General features: G+C 32.0%; 1 protein-coding gene across 1 annotated transcript in view; it reads left to right on the top strand.

Annotated features, from left to right (window-relative positions):
* The window catches only part of LOC106644845 (uncharacterized), a 2,208,360-nt gene that overhangs the window by 1,490,170 nt on the left and 699,709 nt on the right, over positions 1–18,481 (top strand). Inside the window, exon 38 of the mRNA XM_089592443.1 lies at positions 15,715–15,872. Within this exon, the coding sequence (XP_089448569.1) occupies positions 15,715–15,872 (158 nt within the window). The remainder of the gene's footprint in view (positions 1–15,714; positions 15,873–18,481) is intronic.

The raw sequence follows: 18,481 nt of genomic DNA, 5'->3' as shown, positions 1-18,481 counted from the left end.
ATATTAATGAAATTAACCGTTTACTTGTATAAATTATCAAAGATGGTCATTGGTTCCTTTGCTTTATTTTCCACTGTCAACGTGTCTTGATAGTTCAGATTTAACTTGACTCCTTCTGGTCCTGATAGGGAATAGCAGGCCCTAATATCCTATGAATTAAGTTGAGCTTGATTTTTGATATGGGAGGTGTGGAGGATACATCAAGTACGGAAATTCTAAATGACAAGGATTTAATTAAATTAATGCAGAATATCATGGCTATAAGGTCAGCACTCAGGAAGCTGAACTTAACAAAACTTTACTAATAATTCTTGACTGTTAATGCTACAGTTTTAATAGAAAAATAATTGTAAAAAAGGTTTCATAGTGTACAGACATAATACGGGATATATTGTCTGTTGACTTGTCTCTGGCAACGCTATTTAGCAATGCTTGGTAATCGACCAAAAACCTAGCACTCTTACGTAGCCACTTTGAATTTGTCTCCTTGTTAATGCCCATAATAACGAGATCCAAGGGACTAGCGCCGTCCCAGAAAAAATTTGTTATAGGTTTTAGTATCGCTGGTGCCTTTGCGAGGGTTGCTTTTGGTGATAACCTTACTCAAGCATTATTTGTCTTTAAAATCACTGGGATAATATCGGTACAATTTACACGTATGCCGTGGCCTTTCAGTAAATGTGTTTTTAGCATCCAGAAATATATTTTTTCTCCCCTTTTTACTCTTAGTGCTGGCTGATAGCTTTTGTCTTGTTTCATTGTTACCACAACAGGAGTACACTACGTTAGGTGCGCAAGTTCTCTAGCCATAACGGCAATGTTCGCAGGTCCTTTATTATGTTAAATACTAACTCATTTCAAGGGTGTTGGGCAAGACAGAGGGCTGTTTTAAGGGTTTCACGTTCTGAATTGCAACTTCGGGTGATGATATCACAATATAAGTTACATCGTTAAGTCCTAACGTGTTTTTTTTATGTGAACGAATTTTAAGCTATTATATGTAAAAATATCTAGATCTGCTATCAGGGTTTTGATTTTGTTGCGAATAAACTGACTTTTTGCAGTGCCTTTAAGTAAGATACTATTACAAGAAACTTTACAGTCGTCTTAAGGAAAGTGTTCCCAATTGCTATGCTCTCCTTTAAGATTAACGTCAAACTTATAACCAATAATCCAACAACCTAACAATCCTTATTCGATACAGGCCAAATAGTGTCAAAATAAAAGTGCACTTTATCAGAATCTAAGAAGCCTTGTTCTTTATATGCGTAAAAAGAATTTTTGAAGTTTCATATGCATTAACTTTAGACCATGAATTGTTAGGATCTAAGCGGCTAGTGCTACTGCAGAATCTATCTGCAATGAGGGTACCAGCAAAGATAACAGGCGTTATAATGATTAGGCCTCAGCGTAATCCTTGGATTATGTGCGCATTAAATACAAGGATGTCGTAGTTGTATGCTATCTCACAGAATGGCTAGCTTACTTATGAAACATAACTTTCTTAAACTCCAGCCACTCTAGAGACATTACTAATCCAGCAACACCTTTTGTATTTGACGCTGTACTTCTACTTTACATTGTACAATCGATTTATCTGTGTTATCATTTAACTGAAGAAGTTAAAAATACTGTTGACATGTCGCAATGTTAGAGTCTGGTGTGTTGCAATCGTCGACTCTTACCAGAAACATAGTAGTACCGTTGGAGTCATTGATACTATGAATACACTCGTATCCTATGAATCCCAAGGCAAATGGTATGGAAAACAAAGAGCAGTTAAAAGTAGTTTTAACGCTTGAAGAACTGTTATTGAACAAAAATGTAATCTTGTCATGTGGTTTCCATGACTTATGGAGCAATGAGGTAAAATGAGTACTTTTTTGTACACAGGTGTTAAAATTTAACATAGGTTTTTTGACCCTTTTATCCCATTGGTCGTCAGAGTCGGTAAACTATTTGAAAAATTCTGCAAAGGCATGATTAGACCATTCTAGAAAACCGTTTCAACATAAAAAAACCTATTACTTCATTTCATAATCCATTTTATTACTTATATTTATCATTCATGTAACACTTTTAAAATAAATAAGTTTCTGTACTTTATAAAAACAATAATTGATTTTTATTGTGTTTTTGTATTCCACACTTCATCTTTGTAATTATGAACAAAATTCAGTGATGTGGGAGAAGCGCAAATATATGCTGCAACGCTGGAAATTATTTTTCTCAAAGGGATGAACTTACATACATGTTTTAACGCCTACTTGACCTCTTTTTTATTGCTATTAAAAAAAAAAAAAAATAGATCTATTTGAAAATAAAATAGGTTTATCAAGTAATAATCTTCCATACACACCGAAAATGGGAGCTGCATTTAAAGTGATTTTTCTATAAGGTAACATGTTAACTTCCAAATTTTTTAAATTTAACATATGAAAAAGGGTACAGTTAAACGATCTGCTATTTTATTAGGGTATTTTTTACTTTCTTAGAAAGCTGTTTTGAAACCATCGGAAGACTGGATGAAAGTGCCTAGTCTTATACTGGCCAGCCCTCATATTATTTGTATTGTATTGTGCCATAATATATTGTCTATCATTGTTCAGTTACTAAGTATTAAAATATTTATTAAAACTATACCTAACTGACGCAGGTATACTTATTTTAACGATAATTGCACTACCTTTGTACATAATATCGTTTCATAGGAGGTATATTTATTTTTATAATGATATTATCTATCATATAATTTTATAGAAGTGTAACTTCTTACTTGGATACCCAAGCACTTACTTTTCACTGCTTTTTTTATTTTTGAGGCTTTTCGTACGTTTCTGTCGCTAAAAACCATGATTTTAAATTTTTGTTACTTTTATGGAGCCTTAGAGAAAAATATTGTTTGTTTGATTCTATTACAATTGTTTAGCATTGTTTTAGTCTCTACAAAATACGTTTTTCAAGCTTGTTTGAGTTCTCTTGAAAATTACCGACATTTTCGCTAATTTAATACCAGTAACAAGGTATATTTAGGGACCAAAGTTCAGTGCCCAATACCAACTTTTCCTTACCAACAATACACAGCCGTTGTTAATCTATATTAGTATTCCAGGCAACCCGGGGTCGCACAATCCAGGTCTTGCGAACAAATCTATAGGTTAGAGTATAACTGTATAAAGTGTTCTATGTAGGTACAACCTTTTAATTTGTGCATGTGCTTACATTCGTATTACATTTACTGCATAATTAATATTGTGTCGAGCATAAATAACAACAAGGGTAATAGTTTATCAAGTTAAATAACAGCTACAGCAGTGAATACAAGAATATCGCAATAAAACAGCAGAGGAATAATCTGTCATAAGCATTCAATTTTAATTTATATAATTATTATCGATCCTATTTTAAGCAGTTCCCACTAATATTTCTAAGGCACTTCGTGTAAGATTAAAATATAAGCTTATAATTATACATGAAACATCTGTTGTGCTCCAAGTATGTTTTTACATCTTCCGAGGGTCGCCCGTAACACTCCTAACAACACTTCAAGCATTGTTGGATGTGACGTTGTATATATTCCTTTAACTATTCTTAGTATTACTTTTTTTATACGGTTATAGGTTTTAAAGACGCCTTTGTGGTCTCCAAGAGACAATTAGTATAAGTCATAAAATATTCTGTCTTATTTGTCTAGTGCATATTTTACCTGTGCATACTAGTATTTGTATTCTTAAATGACTGTATACCTTGTCTCTTAAGCTCAGTACTTCTGCCCATTCTTAATTATCCGTATGTTTTCTTTTGGTCAAGCAGATATCATCAAATCTGCGTTTTATAATTGATTGCTTAGGTATCTGTAATGTAAAGTGTATGGTTTTTGCTACGAATATTAGGAATAAAGAGTTTTCTTAACATATACAAAGAGCGTGGTCTATTTTCTCATTACACCTTTTTTAGGTAGCACGTCCACTAAGACTTATGTTGTGGGACTTGACTCGAAAGTGTCAGGTATTATTAATATACATGTGTTGTAGCTTATAACTCTATTTTTCAAATGCCGTCAGGAGAAATATAAATAACGGGAAAAATTTTAAGGTATTCTATTTATAATTGATTGAGTCGTCATATTTCTGTAGGTTAGAATATGTTTTCTTTGCGGTAGGATGGCCACCTTTCAAACTTTTTGAGGAAATTAGGGCTCCAAGATGCGCATTAGTATCTCTACTCACTCGAACCTTCGTTATGCAAGCTCTGCTTTGTCTAGTGATTTATCGTACGATTCTTAATTTTTCTGTAGTGACAATTGATTCACTTTTTTACGACGGGCACAAAGTCCAACTGCAAGTACTTTTCTGCCCTGATATCCAAAGTGAATTACTAGGTGCGAAATGTGCCAGCGGACACAGAATTGTACTTGCGCCCACAGTAAAAAAAAAACATTATAATTGACTTGGGCACTGATATACAACAACTGTAGTTATTTACGAGCTCTCATTCTTACTATGTTGATTTTTCTGAATAGATTACGGGAAAGAGCATTGCATCTAAGTTAAGCCTTTCTGGTTTGTATATGTTCTCATATTTATATTCAGATAACTTAAAACATCATTTAATGACACTTGTATTGCGATTGTTTTTAATCAAACCAGTGGTTGGTAATGTATAACGATTGTTACATGACTCTCATATATACACTTGTTCTAGAGGCTTTGATACTACTTATTATCACTAATCCTTTTTTTGAGTGTACCTCATAGTTGAGTTCTGGTCCACGAAGTACTTAACATGTAAAAGCTATCGATCTGTCTCTGCCAACCTCACCCCGTAAGAACACCACCTATGGCATGTCCTATGGAGTATCGAGAGTCATCGGTCGTTATATGATAGGGCTTGGTTAAGCTGAGGAACTGCAGTGCTGGTACATTGCATGAAATATAACTCGATTTTTAAAAGCTGTTTGCGTTTTATCAGTATAAACAAATTCAGTATTTTTTTAAGTAATTAAGTGAGTGGTTTTGCTATCTTGGTAAAGTTTTTAATGATTTTGTGGTAATATCTAGTATAACTTAAAAACTACCTCACATTTTTTCGAGTGTTTGGTGGAGGAAGTTTTTTACTGCCTTTATTTTTCTTGTCTGGTTTGAGGACTTTCTTGCTTACTGCATGGCCTAAACAGATTCCTGATTTTCTTTTACATTCTCACTTTTTCACTTGCAATTCAACTCTAGCCCTCATTAATCTTTCTCCTAACGTATTAAATATCTTGTGGTGGCCTTGCGATGAGTTGGAGTGTATGACAATTTTGTCTAAATGAACGAATAATATAACTTTTTGTAGCCTTTGTAATAATGTATTGAGTAATCGCTTAAATGTTGCTGAGGCATTTCTTAGTCCAAATAGTATGTGCAGAAATTTTTAGTGGCCGTATGGAGTGCTAAAAGCTGTTTTATGCAAATCCTGGGGGTCCATTTTAATTTGGTGGAACCTAGAAGCCAAATTTAAGATAAAATAATACCTGCCCTTCTCGATCTAATCCAGAATAACGTTGATATCCACGAAAGAAAAAGTACTTCAGGTTGTCTTTTTATTCAGCACCCTGAAGTTTTAAACCAATATATTTCTTGGTTTACCGGAAGAGTCAAACTTTTTATTGACGATTAAAAGAGGACTACTGTAGGGTAAATTGTATGGCTTTATAAGACCATCATATAGTAGTTCTTGTACTTGTTTATTAATTATATCCGTGAAACTGTGAGGATACTTGAACTGTTTGAAAATCACTGGGTCTTCATCTGTTGTTTTTACTTGGTGAGTGGTTAAATTAGTACTCGGTAATTTGTTACCGGACAAAGAAAATCTATCTGTACTTTTTTTTATGAAACCTAACAAGTAGGTTTTTTTTGATTTTTCGAGATGATCACTATTTATTAAATTAGTAAGTTCTTTGTTCTAAAGGTTAAGTACTGAAAAAATTTGTTGGTAAGGCTTACTGGCCTCTGTATCCTGGATTTTAAGATTTTTAGTATTAGATACTATAACGTTAAGGCTTTCGTGCATTATACATTAAGAGTGAATGATTTTTTTTTTTTTTATTGAGCATTTGAGGCTTTAAGGCCCATTTCAGCCTTACGTAAGACTGAAATAATTATAAAATATAGTAAAAGTACATTATTTTATACAATTCAGCAAGTCTTAAAATTACTAAAAATATCGAATTTATACATTAAGATTACACTTAAGCAAAAATTTGTGCATTTAAAAACACGCTTTGCTGTTAAGTAAAGACAAAAATACATCTACTGTGCAAGGCAGAAAAATGTTAATTCTACTAAGATTCTTAACAATATTTCCTACAATTGTGATTGTAAGGATGACATTGCCACCGTACATGATTAATATTTTCACTAGTATAATCGTATTTGCATAGAGCATCTCTAGTTATTCCAATTTAATGTAGTTACGCCACCAAATCATAGTGATTGGCCCTGCATTTATTTACAGTTACAATGTAGGATCGATTATATTTGTGTCTACTGTACCACGGTAATAATATGTCTGTATAAATAATATATCAAAATATTTTTTACCCTTAGTTTTTTCTTGAAGTAGCAAGGTGGTTTTGGTCAAACTATGCATGTTCCCTTTAAAAATCTCTTTAAAGTCTGTGAAGGGGTTCATGTTTGCAACTTCTGAAATATCAGTGGCAGAAGTTGCTGCTTTGGCTAATTTGTCAGCAATCTCATTATCTTCAATTCCTATATGAACTGGAATTCAATAAAATTTCACCAAGTGGATTGGATTATCTATTATAAGTCGTAGGTACTTATTTTTACACTCCATAGTATATTTGTTGCTTTTGACATTAATTTTATTAGAGGAAAGACTTAGTAAGGCTCTCAAGGAGTTTAAAAAATAGCAGTATTAACTATTTTTTTTCCAGCAATTATATTTGAAGCACTATAAAGTGCTGAAGATTCAGTAGAAAATATAGATATTGATTTGGGAAAGCTACGTTTCTTTAATATATTGAGGGAGGAGGAATAAACAGAGGCACTAATCCACTTATTACCACTCAGACATCCTCTTTATTCAGAAAATTATTAAGAAGGTGGGTAGGGTCAGACGAATCTTTAAGCTTACTATCTAGTTAAAAGTTGAAAGTGATACTATCACTAATAACATTAAAAGCATAATAGTAGGGGTTGTAATCGGAATCCTTAATCATTAATTTTTTAAATTGTAGAATATTACAAATACTTTGATTTTACAGACTATAGGTCTTTGGCAGCTTTTTTAGGAAGGTGTGTACATAACTGGTTAGGAAATTAGTCTTAGACAGTACTTTAGCCAGATAATTATCATACAGGAATCTAGATCCATCATTTAATAATACAGGCTTAGACTTAGCAAGGAGAAGATTAGTAGGGATGCTGATTCCGTTACCTAAAGCTGCTCTTATAGCTACATTTTGTACTTTTTGGATTTGTTCAGTCTTTCTTAAGTTGGTAAAATGGTAAATGATGCAGCTGTAGTCTAACATTAAATGAATGTAGCTTTTTTATAGACTAATAAGTGTTTCAGGATTTGAACCCCACCAGGTTCACACAGAAATCTAAATATGTTTAGTGCTTTTTTACATTTTGCAGTTAGATGATTAACATGAGGAGTGAATGATGAGTTTATAGTCAAATTGGAAACCTAAAAATTGAACAGTGGAGCTTGAAACAATTATATCATTCTGTATTTTTATATTAATATGACTGGGTAAGATATAATTTTTATTGGAACAATGTAGTTTTTCCCGCATTTAATTCTTAGCCAAGTAAGCATAAATATTTACTAATTTGATTTACCACTTTTTCAATGCTGTTTTTGGCCTATGGGGTAGAACTAGACTGAAAATTAATGGCTATATCGTCTGCAAATTAAGAGACACACACAACTTTGCTTAAATGTTAAAGAATAGATACCACACAAATAACATAGAGCAAAGGGCTGAGAGTCCCACCCTGTAGAATTCCTTTATAAGTTGTTCTAAATTTGTCATTAAGATGGTCAGCATAAATAAATCTAGTGAGAGTAATAAGCTTGACAAATTCAACAACACTATCAGAGCAGCGAATTTTTGTTAATTCAAGGAGAAAAATATCCACATTTACATAGTTAAAGGCAGCTCTCACGTCCAGAAAGGCAGAAACTACATGCTTGTTATCAAGGTAAGCCTCTTCTACTACCATTTTTAAATAAGTTAAGCTATTAGAACATGAGCGTCCCTGCCTTAATTCATGCTGACTGTCTGGACTCAAGTTGATTACTTCAACCCACTATAGCAGACAGTGTTTTATAAGAGTTTCAAAAAGTCAGCCCAAACAGGATATTACAGCTGTAGGTCTAACACTTCACCCGTCAGCTTTAGGGATAAAATGCAGATAAGATTGCTTCCAAGCTTCAGGAAAAGTTTTTGCAGCATAGATTTCATTAAAAATATCAAGTAGAATAAGTTTATATTGTAAAAGAAACTTTTTAATTGTTAAACCATCAAATCCATTCATACCAGGAGAAGACTTCTCATTTTTATTTTCCAAAGCTAGATTAAACTCAGCAAAATTAAAGGTCTATCAAGGAAGTTATACGGAGCTGAAATAGGAAAAAAGAGTTAATTAGTTTCTACCCAGGGAGGGCCAATTTCATATAGGGCCTCAAAGGAGAGATCTAGTTGCTCATTCTGTTATGTACTGCTATTTCTATTCACCCAGCTATGCTTTAGAATTTTAAACTTTTTCCATACGTACCCTAAATCAATATTGAATGACAAACTTCTGGAAAACTCTCTGAAGTATAATTTCTTTTTTTCTTTGAAAATTTTTGTTGCTTCTGCAATTTTATTTTAATAATTTATCAAATCTTCGAGATTTTTTAAAAAGTTCCACTTTTTTTCATTCTGCAGTTCTCTGTCTCTTTGCCCTATAGCACTCAAAATCCTACCAAGATACAGAATTTTTGAGTATTAGTGAGTTTTCTTTTTTTCAGTTTTTTGTGGGAGTCCTCAGCTTGATAGCATCAGCTAAGATATCAATCAGTAAAAAAAAAAATATTTTAGCTGGATTAAGAGAATCATACTCACAACTGTAAAATCTGTCAAGAGATTCAATGAGGTTATCCTGGACTGAAACCGAGTCAGTTTTAATTGTATGCAATTGAAAAGATCTCCTTCTGTACTGACAGTTTTCAACAGACAAGGTTTTAAAAATTGGTGAGTGATCAGAACCCCGTAGATTATCCGAAACTTGTACTTTAATTTGATTTGAAAGATTAATAGATGAAAAAACCAAGTCAACGTTAGGTTTAAAATCTCTTCTTCGATAAGAAAAGGTAAAGGTATCCCAGTTATGTAGGGACAAGTCAAAATGATCGATTAAGTTTTCTAATCTTGATTCGTTTGTATAAGTTAAGTTGCAGTTTCATATAGTGTTGTTATACGAGTTGAAATCTCCAACTAAGATTGTATTAGTGTTTACTATATTAAGAGCCATGCTATTTAATTGAGTTTAATGCAGAACTGTTTCTGGGGCTCTGTATCAGATGAGTATATCAACAGTAGGAGAAAAATCTGTAACTTTTATACCACAGAGTTCTTTAGACTGATCAGGAGACATAAGGTTCTTAAGTTCAGTAAAAGCTAGGTTTTTTCCAATAAAGAGTATAATGCCACCACCCTTGCTGTGCTGTCTGCTTTTTTTTAAAGTTAGAAAGCCTGGTAGATGAAGAGAGTCCTTATTAACGAGCCAGAACTCAACACAGATAATGACATCAAAATTCTTGCTTGGATAAGGGATGCCTCTTTGTTTGGTCATGATGCTTAGGGTATTCCAGTGAAGTACTTTTAAAGATTTTTAATTTGATGATATGTTGTTGTTGTTGTTTCTGTTTTTTCTTTTTTTCTTTTTTTTCTTTCTCTTCTCCTTAAATTAAACACACTTACAGTTCATCGTTAAATTCACTATTACCAGCAAAACTTGAGATGTCACTGGGAGAGTCAGAGAAATTGTTGCCACTTTTAACTAACCTTCTGGTGATATTATTTAAATGAATCTTTAAGTGAGTATCAGATACATTTGATCTTAGGTGAGAAAGCATTCTGGTTCGACCAAGTGTACGACGATGCAACCTCTAAAACCTTAGGATAAGCATATGATTTGACCAGAAATTCAGCGACACTATCTAGGTCAACTGAATAATCTGCACTGTTTTTCTTCATGTAATCCAGGGCTGGTTACATTGGAATTAGTGCACTGACTTTAGTGACTTCATCTGTGTAAGTTCTGGTTTTTTTTTCTGGGGCTTGATAAAATCATCTGAAAAATTTGAGTTTGTTACCTTAATGTTATGGACACTAGTTTGAGATGAATAAGAAGAAGCAGGTCTCTTAACTTCTAGGTTTAATGGGGAAAAATTTTTATTGACTGATTTTTTTTTTACCTTTCTACTGGAAAGACTCGGAAACATAACGTTCTTGTTATTTTTACGACTTATTGTAGGAGATGTATCAGGATTTATACAAAACTTTGAACTATGACCTTTCTTTTTGCACAGAAAGCAGACAATCTTGTCTGTTGAAAAGTAAATCCAGTAGTTGGTGTCGTCAAAATTGATTGACATGTTGGGAGGGTTTTAGTTTAATCCTCTTTATTTACACATACTTGTCTTCTGAAGGTAACTATTAGGGAGTGATTACCAATTGCTACTCAGAGGTTGTCATCGCATAACTTCTCAACTACGTATTTGTTGCTTTAATATAAGCAGACACAATTTTGCAAAATTCTAAAGGCATATTTAGAATTTTTTGGTTTAATTAAAGAACCTATTACAACAGTGTAGCTGTGAATAGAGATGCCCTCAATCAAACTGAGATTGCTGAGGCTTTTGAGCAAAAGTAACTTGCAGGAATTGAGAAGCTAGAGACGATAAGGTTAGTTTGCCAATGAATTTTTAAGACGACATGTCTATTAGAGAAATGTCTCTTGAAAGAGAGATCCTGAAAAGGGATTCACGACGTGCCCAAACGAAAAATTGGTTTGTTACATCACGTTAATAAGAAGAAGCTAGTAGCGTGAGAAAAAAGCAATACCTTGTAGTTATTTTCTGATAACATGTGTTGCTCGAATGCTGGCTTGTGCGTGACTCTGCTTTTATCTGTATGTTAGAGTGATAGATTATGTCATTAGTTGAAAATTTAATAAAAATATGTACGTACTCTGCATTTTGCTTTTTTATTAGATTAATCACACTGAATGAAGTATTCAGCATATTCCAGTAGGTATTATCACACTTTTTTATTTTCAATGAACTGTAAGATATTCAGATCACCCCTGTACAAAGGGTTAAAGTATTATCCAACAATTTTATGCGAGCTTTCGCGTTATACAGGAATTAGGAACAAACGCTACTATTAGAAGGTAGTTTAAAGTCATTTGTAACTATATAAGACACTGTTTGAATTTCGAATAATTCTACGCTTTCTTCTTCTAGAGTGCTTAAAGTACTCAAATCCAAACCATGTAGGTGTATTTTGTCGGACCATCCCCATGGACAATAATGACGTACATGGTCTTCTTTACTATTGTTTATATTAGCACCAATGACGAGTAAAAGTTGTCCTGCATCTTTAGCAAAAACAAAGGGTATATTATTACACAGCTTATAGATTAAAATGCTCTTGAACTGATTTTTGTCAATTTAATTACCATAAGTCAGAGAGATTTTGATAGAGTTTATTATCAAATTGTGTGTGTTGTGAAAAATAAGAGTGTTTATTTTCTTTAATATATTGGAGCTTTAAATATTTGCATACATTATAAAAAAGTCATTACGTATGGTAAAGAATTTTATTTATCGATCAGCTACTTTTAACGTTTAAACTACCTACACTCGATAAAGGTGTTAAATGAATATCCTTAAAAATATTTTTTTCTCCCTTACTGCTCATGAAATTTTTTATGATTACGTTTTTTTTAAGGTTAACTTCTGAGCCACTATTCACTAGAATAGGATGGCTTAGACATCCCACTTGTAAGGGGATGTTGATGTTAAGGATATGTTCTGTTATAGTTGTGTTTGTTTAAATAGGGCTGAGAAAAAAGTGGCTTCTTAATACTGCTTTGTTGTGAAGAGTGCGGTTTGTAACAGTCTTGGTATGTTTGAGGGATTGTAACCCTCTTGGTGCACTCAGTATCAACAGGCTTTCTGCGTTTTAATTAATTTAACAGGCTTAGTTTTAAGAAGGTAGACAACTGCCCTTTTTAAGCTGGCAAATTTGCTGTGATAGAGATTGAGTAGCTGAGTGTTTTAATTTACTACAGTATTGGCAATTTTAATTATCTTTGATTTTCTTATAGCGTACGTTAGATATGTCACCGTTATTATGACAATAATTATGTGCGTTCATACTGCTTAAGGCACAGTGACTGGCCATATGACCTACTCGCAAAGAGATCCGATACTATTTTCTGGACCTTAGAGATCGGGGAAAAAATTGGTGTTTTTAAAAAAAATACTACTTTTACTCCCGAACTACAAAAAATACGATAGAAAAAGTGAAGACAGTATAACAATGATGGCTAATTAGTGTTTGGAGTACATTTGTTGGAAAAATACCACTTTTTCTTCTATATTACAAAAAAGACAAAAAAAAATAGTAACGGGAATTTGACATTGATAGCTCATTTGTGGTCAGGGAATGAAATGTTTGGTGAGAGTACACCACTATTAATTGCACTTTAGAAAGCTTACTGAAAAAAGAAAAATTGCACGTGGTTGTAGAAAATGTGTATAATAAAATTATTCATAATTATAACTTAAGTTATAGTTTGTTTATGAGTTGAAATTTGCTTTAAATAAGACTATTATTTTGCCACCAGGGCTTGAGATAAGTGAATTTCCAGTATCTATTTATAGTAAAAGCAAAAAACAAAGACCCCGAAGGCAAATATCGAATACGTATGAATACATATACATAAAGGTATAATAGCACGTACTTTAGATGCGACTAGGATGAGTGATAAAGGGAGAGAGTAAAACATCTTAGAAAAAACTACTTGGATGGTGTATACCTCAAAGTAAGGCATAAGCTGTGAAGGAAAGTAAAACGGGTTGTTAAGGGTATATTATAGAAGTGTGTGATTGGACGTAACAATCCTTTTTTCTACCAGATTTTTTAACTGCACTACAAGCACCTTTCAAGCATTTCTAACGACATATTAAGCGTTTTGCGTTGTTTATACATGTGTTGTGAGGTATATTTAATTATTGCACTAAAAGCACTGCATGGTCTTTTAGCTCACATACTTCGTCTTCTTTTATTGTTTTGTTTTGATTATACTATTTTTTTTCTGCTTCAATTAAATATCAAACTTACTTTGACCCTTTATTTTTTCAGTGATTGGAGAAATCACTATTTTTAATCAATACTTAAATCTAAAGCATTAACTCTTCGCCAAGACTTCTTAGCCTAAATTTTGTCTGCTTTGTGTCTGACTTTTGAATCTTGTCGATATTTCGACTAATTTATATTACGCTATTTTCATGCTGCATTCAACTGATTAACTTACAAATTTCCTCTATCAAGATGCTAAGCAAGCTTAGTACCTGAACCGCTATATTATTAGCCGGGTAAATAATGGTGTACTAACGAAAATTTTTTGATCTTGTTTACAAAATTTTGTCCCTTCTTACAATAGATGATGATAATTAAGCCTTTAATGGTTAAATCATGACTAAGAGTTTCAGAAAATAAATAATGTATTAAAAGTAATCCAATTCGTTGTAATGAAGATTAAAAACTCTACAAGTTGCTTATTTTTGATTGATAGATAGAGTGTATTAAGTTCTTTAAACAATATAAAAATGTTATTCAATGAATTATCCATAAAATGACAAGTGCCAAATTTCGAGGGCGTTGTCAAACAAATAAAGTGTTTTAATTGACACGGTGAACTACTTTTTAACCGTATTTTTGCTGTCTTTGTTTATGTAAGTAATCGTAAAATACGTCGTAAATTATGAGCTTAAACCATACATCCTAATAAAGTTGAGTCAAAAAGAATGTTGAATGTGTGAAATATTTACTTTTCAGAAAGCACACAACTGTAGTCACACTAGACAATGCTTTACCTGATTCTATAATGATTTTTTAATATATATTGTTGTTTGTCAGAAAAAGATAATCTGGAGGCCTTTTCCTACACGGAAGGGCACAAAAATGTGAATAATTTTTACTTTTATTAGTAATGTGTTTAAGAACCAAAGCATCTTGTAAGCAATATCGTTCATTTTTCTGTCTTATCTCGTCAAGATGAAGTTAACTTTGGGCATGTATTAACTAACAATGTTAAAACAGACATGACATACATTCAATTTAATAACGTATGTTCTAGTTGCTAGACCAACGATAAATGCAAATATGTTGTTATCAACGAGAACAGGCAAATGAATGAAGGTCGTTGAAGACAAGGCTTTGATAAGTTTAACGTACTTTTAGTACATACCTTTTACAAGTGCTGTATTGTCTTGCAAGACAGGGCAGCATTATTAATCTTACTATGTGTTAACTAGAGAATAATATCGTACGTAAGTTTATTATGGTGAGAGAGACTGTTTAAAAAAAGCAGGATGGATAAGTTTGGAAAAAATGAGGCTCAAATAGTACATTACGATACAAGTGCACAGGGAGGACGGTTGACGCACACGCATCAGTCACATAACCTCTAGCACGAGTGGTGTATACAAGTTTTTGACACAGTAGTCGTGGGGAACGTGATTAGAAGCCACCTTATGTGGCTCTGCAAAAACCTTGACGTATACACACATATACGAGTGCAAAGGACGAGCTATGAGTAGCGTGTGTAAATCGAGGTTCTTAGAGCCTCAACATTTACCGCATAATCGAGTCCCAATGCACAGCGTGGCAAAAAATTGTCCAGTAAAACTTTTGAAACAATTACTCATTTTCTAACAAAAATTGCTGCAAATAACAAAACAATAAAAGTAGTAAGCCTGTAGCTAAAAACTATTTTTAAAGTCGAAACGATACAAAAAAACCAAAAATTCGTGGAGTCAGCAAAAAAACAGAGAAAAACTAAGTAAAGGTGATGTAACACTCAAGTTTCTCATTCGTGAGGTTAATAATGAGGATAATACTGATTCTATTAATACTATTTTAAATCAAGTATTTGGCTTGCTTCAAATAAGTATAAATTTATTTAAGTTTTACTGAGAAACACCTAATTTAAATTAAAAAAATTTATTTCATTTAACGTTTTTAGTATAAAAAAAAAAATACAACAGGGTGATTCGTAAGTAGATTTAGAGTACAATCATATTAAATAAATAGTTTTAATTACTCAATGTGTGCTAGATAAATGAAGCTACTCTTATAAAAGCATCCGAATAATTTTTTTATAATACAAAATAATTTACAGAAATACTACACAGTATCACAAACTTTAAGTGCTTATGGAAAAAAGTTTAAAAAAATTTAATTATAGTTTCGTGAAAAAACAACTCAATAAACGATATTTAAAAGAAAATTCATTTTTTTCAGGAAAAATGGTATGCCCAATTATATGTAGAAACAATTCATTGAAAATTTTATGAAATAAAAAGATTAAATTACTTTAGTATTAAATATAATTTTATTTTAACTTTAAATTGTTTCAGCTTATGGATATTACTTGATGCTAAACATTCTCATATAGCTCAAATGGCAGTACCTCTTTTATTACACTGTATAACACTTCCATGTGGAGTTGGAACGTTTTGGCAGATTATGCAATATGAATTCCTTAGTGACGATTGGCGAGTCCGTTTTACCGCAGGTATTTATGGATTATTCTTAAACTTCTAAGAATTAGATTTAGTTACCTAAAAGATATCATTATTATCTTTTTTCTGTAAAATCCCTATCTATTTCTACACATCGGAAACTACGCTTTAATACAAAGGAGATGGTTTTTGAGGTTAAAAAAATGTTAACTACTTGATCATATTAAGATATTTAATTGTTAACTATCAAAATAATACTTAAACGTTTTGTACAATAAGCAAAGTGGTGTAAGGCTTATAAATGCAGAATGATAAAGAGGAGGTTCAATAGGCCTAATTCATAAATTCTTCAATTTCATTATTTTCCTTATATCTTTGATCACAAAAAGTAAGTTTGAATTAACAAACAAGTGGAAAACCAGGAGTAATATACGTAAAATCACATTCAATAATTTATTACTGTTTCACATGCTGACAAACATCTTTGATCAGTGTGACAAACGATATAATAACCTTTGTTTATATGCTTTTTTCTACTCACTAAAATTGTTTACTTGGACTGGATGGTAACTGATTAAAGAACTATTTCAGTTTTCTCACTGTTAAACAAGCATTTAACAAATAACTAATTTAACAATTGTGATGAAATTGCTTTTTTATTACGAAAACTGTTCTTACTTTGTTTTATCTGAACTATCAAACTTGAAATCTTGTTCTCAATTTAAATCTTTGGTGTGGCAATTTGGATATTTTGTGCAAGCTAATCATAACACTGAAAACATGTATAGTATGCAATGAATAGTAACCACTTTACTTAACACAGCTCAATTTAACAGAATAATTTAAGAATTTTCTTAAGTAATCTCTTCCATTTATAACTTTATACTATTCAGCATCGTTTAGCTATGTGTATCTCTGGTTTTCGTATAATTTACCTAATCAATGGCTTACATTATGCTGCAGTAAAAGAAAATTTTTTATAAAGTGGTTTTTTTTATTTCCAGTTGACTTTATTCTATTTTCTGGAAACCTTCTTACTGCTCAAACTAGTACATTATCCAATTAAGAAGAAAAAATCAGTTTCACAAGATAACGCTGACGGCAGATAAACTTTGAATCAGAAGTTCTATGTAACAAAATTAATTTATCAAAGGGCCTATATTAGACGCATGCTAAAATTTGAGCAGCTGTCTATTTTGAGTAATAATAAAAATGTATTTTTCTATACATAGTTTCATCCCTCAAAAAATTATAGGCTGAAATGATTCAAAGAATTACTGGCAACTTTTTTAAAAATGTTTAAGTAATATATTTTATTACAGCCCAGCAAGAGTAGTAAGGTAGCATGAAAAAGTATTTTCTCTACCTTCACTACAATTTTAGTAATTCAGTAGTGTACAGGTGAAGTAACCTTTATTTTATCCTTCAGATCTTCAAGTTTTTTAATACTTCTTTTAATATGTTGACATAAATTTTCTTTTAAAGTAATTTAATTCTAATATAACTTATCTAGGATTTTTGATTATTCCATAATGCAAGGGGGCAATAGTGCAGAGAAAGATAGCACAGATTACGGCGGAAAATTATCTGCACGTCAGCTATAAAAGGGCTGGTGCTGACCGCAATGAGCACGAGCAGAGAGAAAGAGTGACACGTAGTGGAGATACTAGGGATAGCGATGGCACTTTGAAGGCGAAGTACTTGGGTAGATAATTAGAACTTTGCTTTAGGTTCCCAAGGCCTTGAGAACGACCTAGCTATACGTGACTCTTTTAGGATAGGCATGGAGTCCAGGACTAACACTCCGTGGCTGTGCTAATAATCTACCCTAGTCTAACTAAGTGTACGTTGCACAGAGAATATGTACGGGAAAATGTAAGAATCCTTTAAAACATAGTTTAGCGAAATTTAAAGTTAAAAATATAATTAATTTCTTACTTAAGCGTGAAATTAAACGCATCTTAGAGTGATTCATATTCTTTGAAATTAAAAAGAGTTTTTTTAGTTGTTGATTTGAAAATTGCGCTCGTTATTAAAATAAAAATAATTAAAAAACCTAGTGATTAAGGAACATAATTTTCTTATTCAAATAAAAGTTAATAAATTTAAGAAAAATAATAGGTGATTGCGAGTCCTAATATTACTTAAAGTTTATTTAAAAATTTAATTGTAAATGATTTTGTTATTTAGTTTACAATTCAATTAATTCAAAACTTTTATTGTCTTATCTATTGCCGAGTTTAGGAGTAGATAAAAAATTAAAATATATAAAACAAAAAGTAAGTTTTAGCGTATAAGATTTTTATTTGTGTCCGAAGAAGTATAAATATATTTACTGAGAATGGGAAAAAATTACGAAAGCAAAAGTCAATAAAGCTATAATGAAATTTATCGCTGTATATATTTCAGGGATTTATAGATTATTCAACACTATTTTAATTTCGATCAAAACTACTTTAAGATGTTTTTTATTTACAGAATTGGCAACCCAAGCGATCTCACTGTTTTAAATTGAGCAACGAACCTGCCCTTAAACATACAATTACTAATATTGATTGTGTGTTGGTTCCTAATGATAAAGTTTTCCTGGCACCGATAAGATTCTTAGCCATTCCTGGACTACTGCCAACTAGTTGGGGTTACACTTAAGGAAAGGGAGATT

The sequence above is a fragment of the Copidosoma floridanum genome, unplaced genomic scaffold (assembly GCF_036245765.1).
Source record: "Copidosoma floridanum isolate Cflo_tuat_1 unplaced genomic scaffold, Cflo_Japanese_pri ptg000017l, whole genome shotgun sequence".
NCBI classification, from domain to species: domain Eukaryota; kingdom Metazoa; phylum Arthropoda; class Insecta; order Hymenoptera; family Encyrtidae; genus Copidosoma; species Copidosoma floridanum.
Note: the sequence above shows the minus strand (reverse complement) of the source record. Positions and strands in the feature narration are given on the sequence as shown.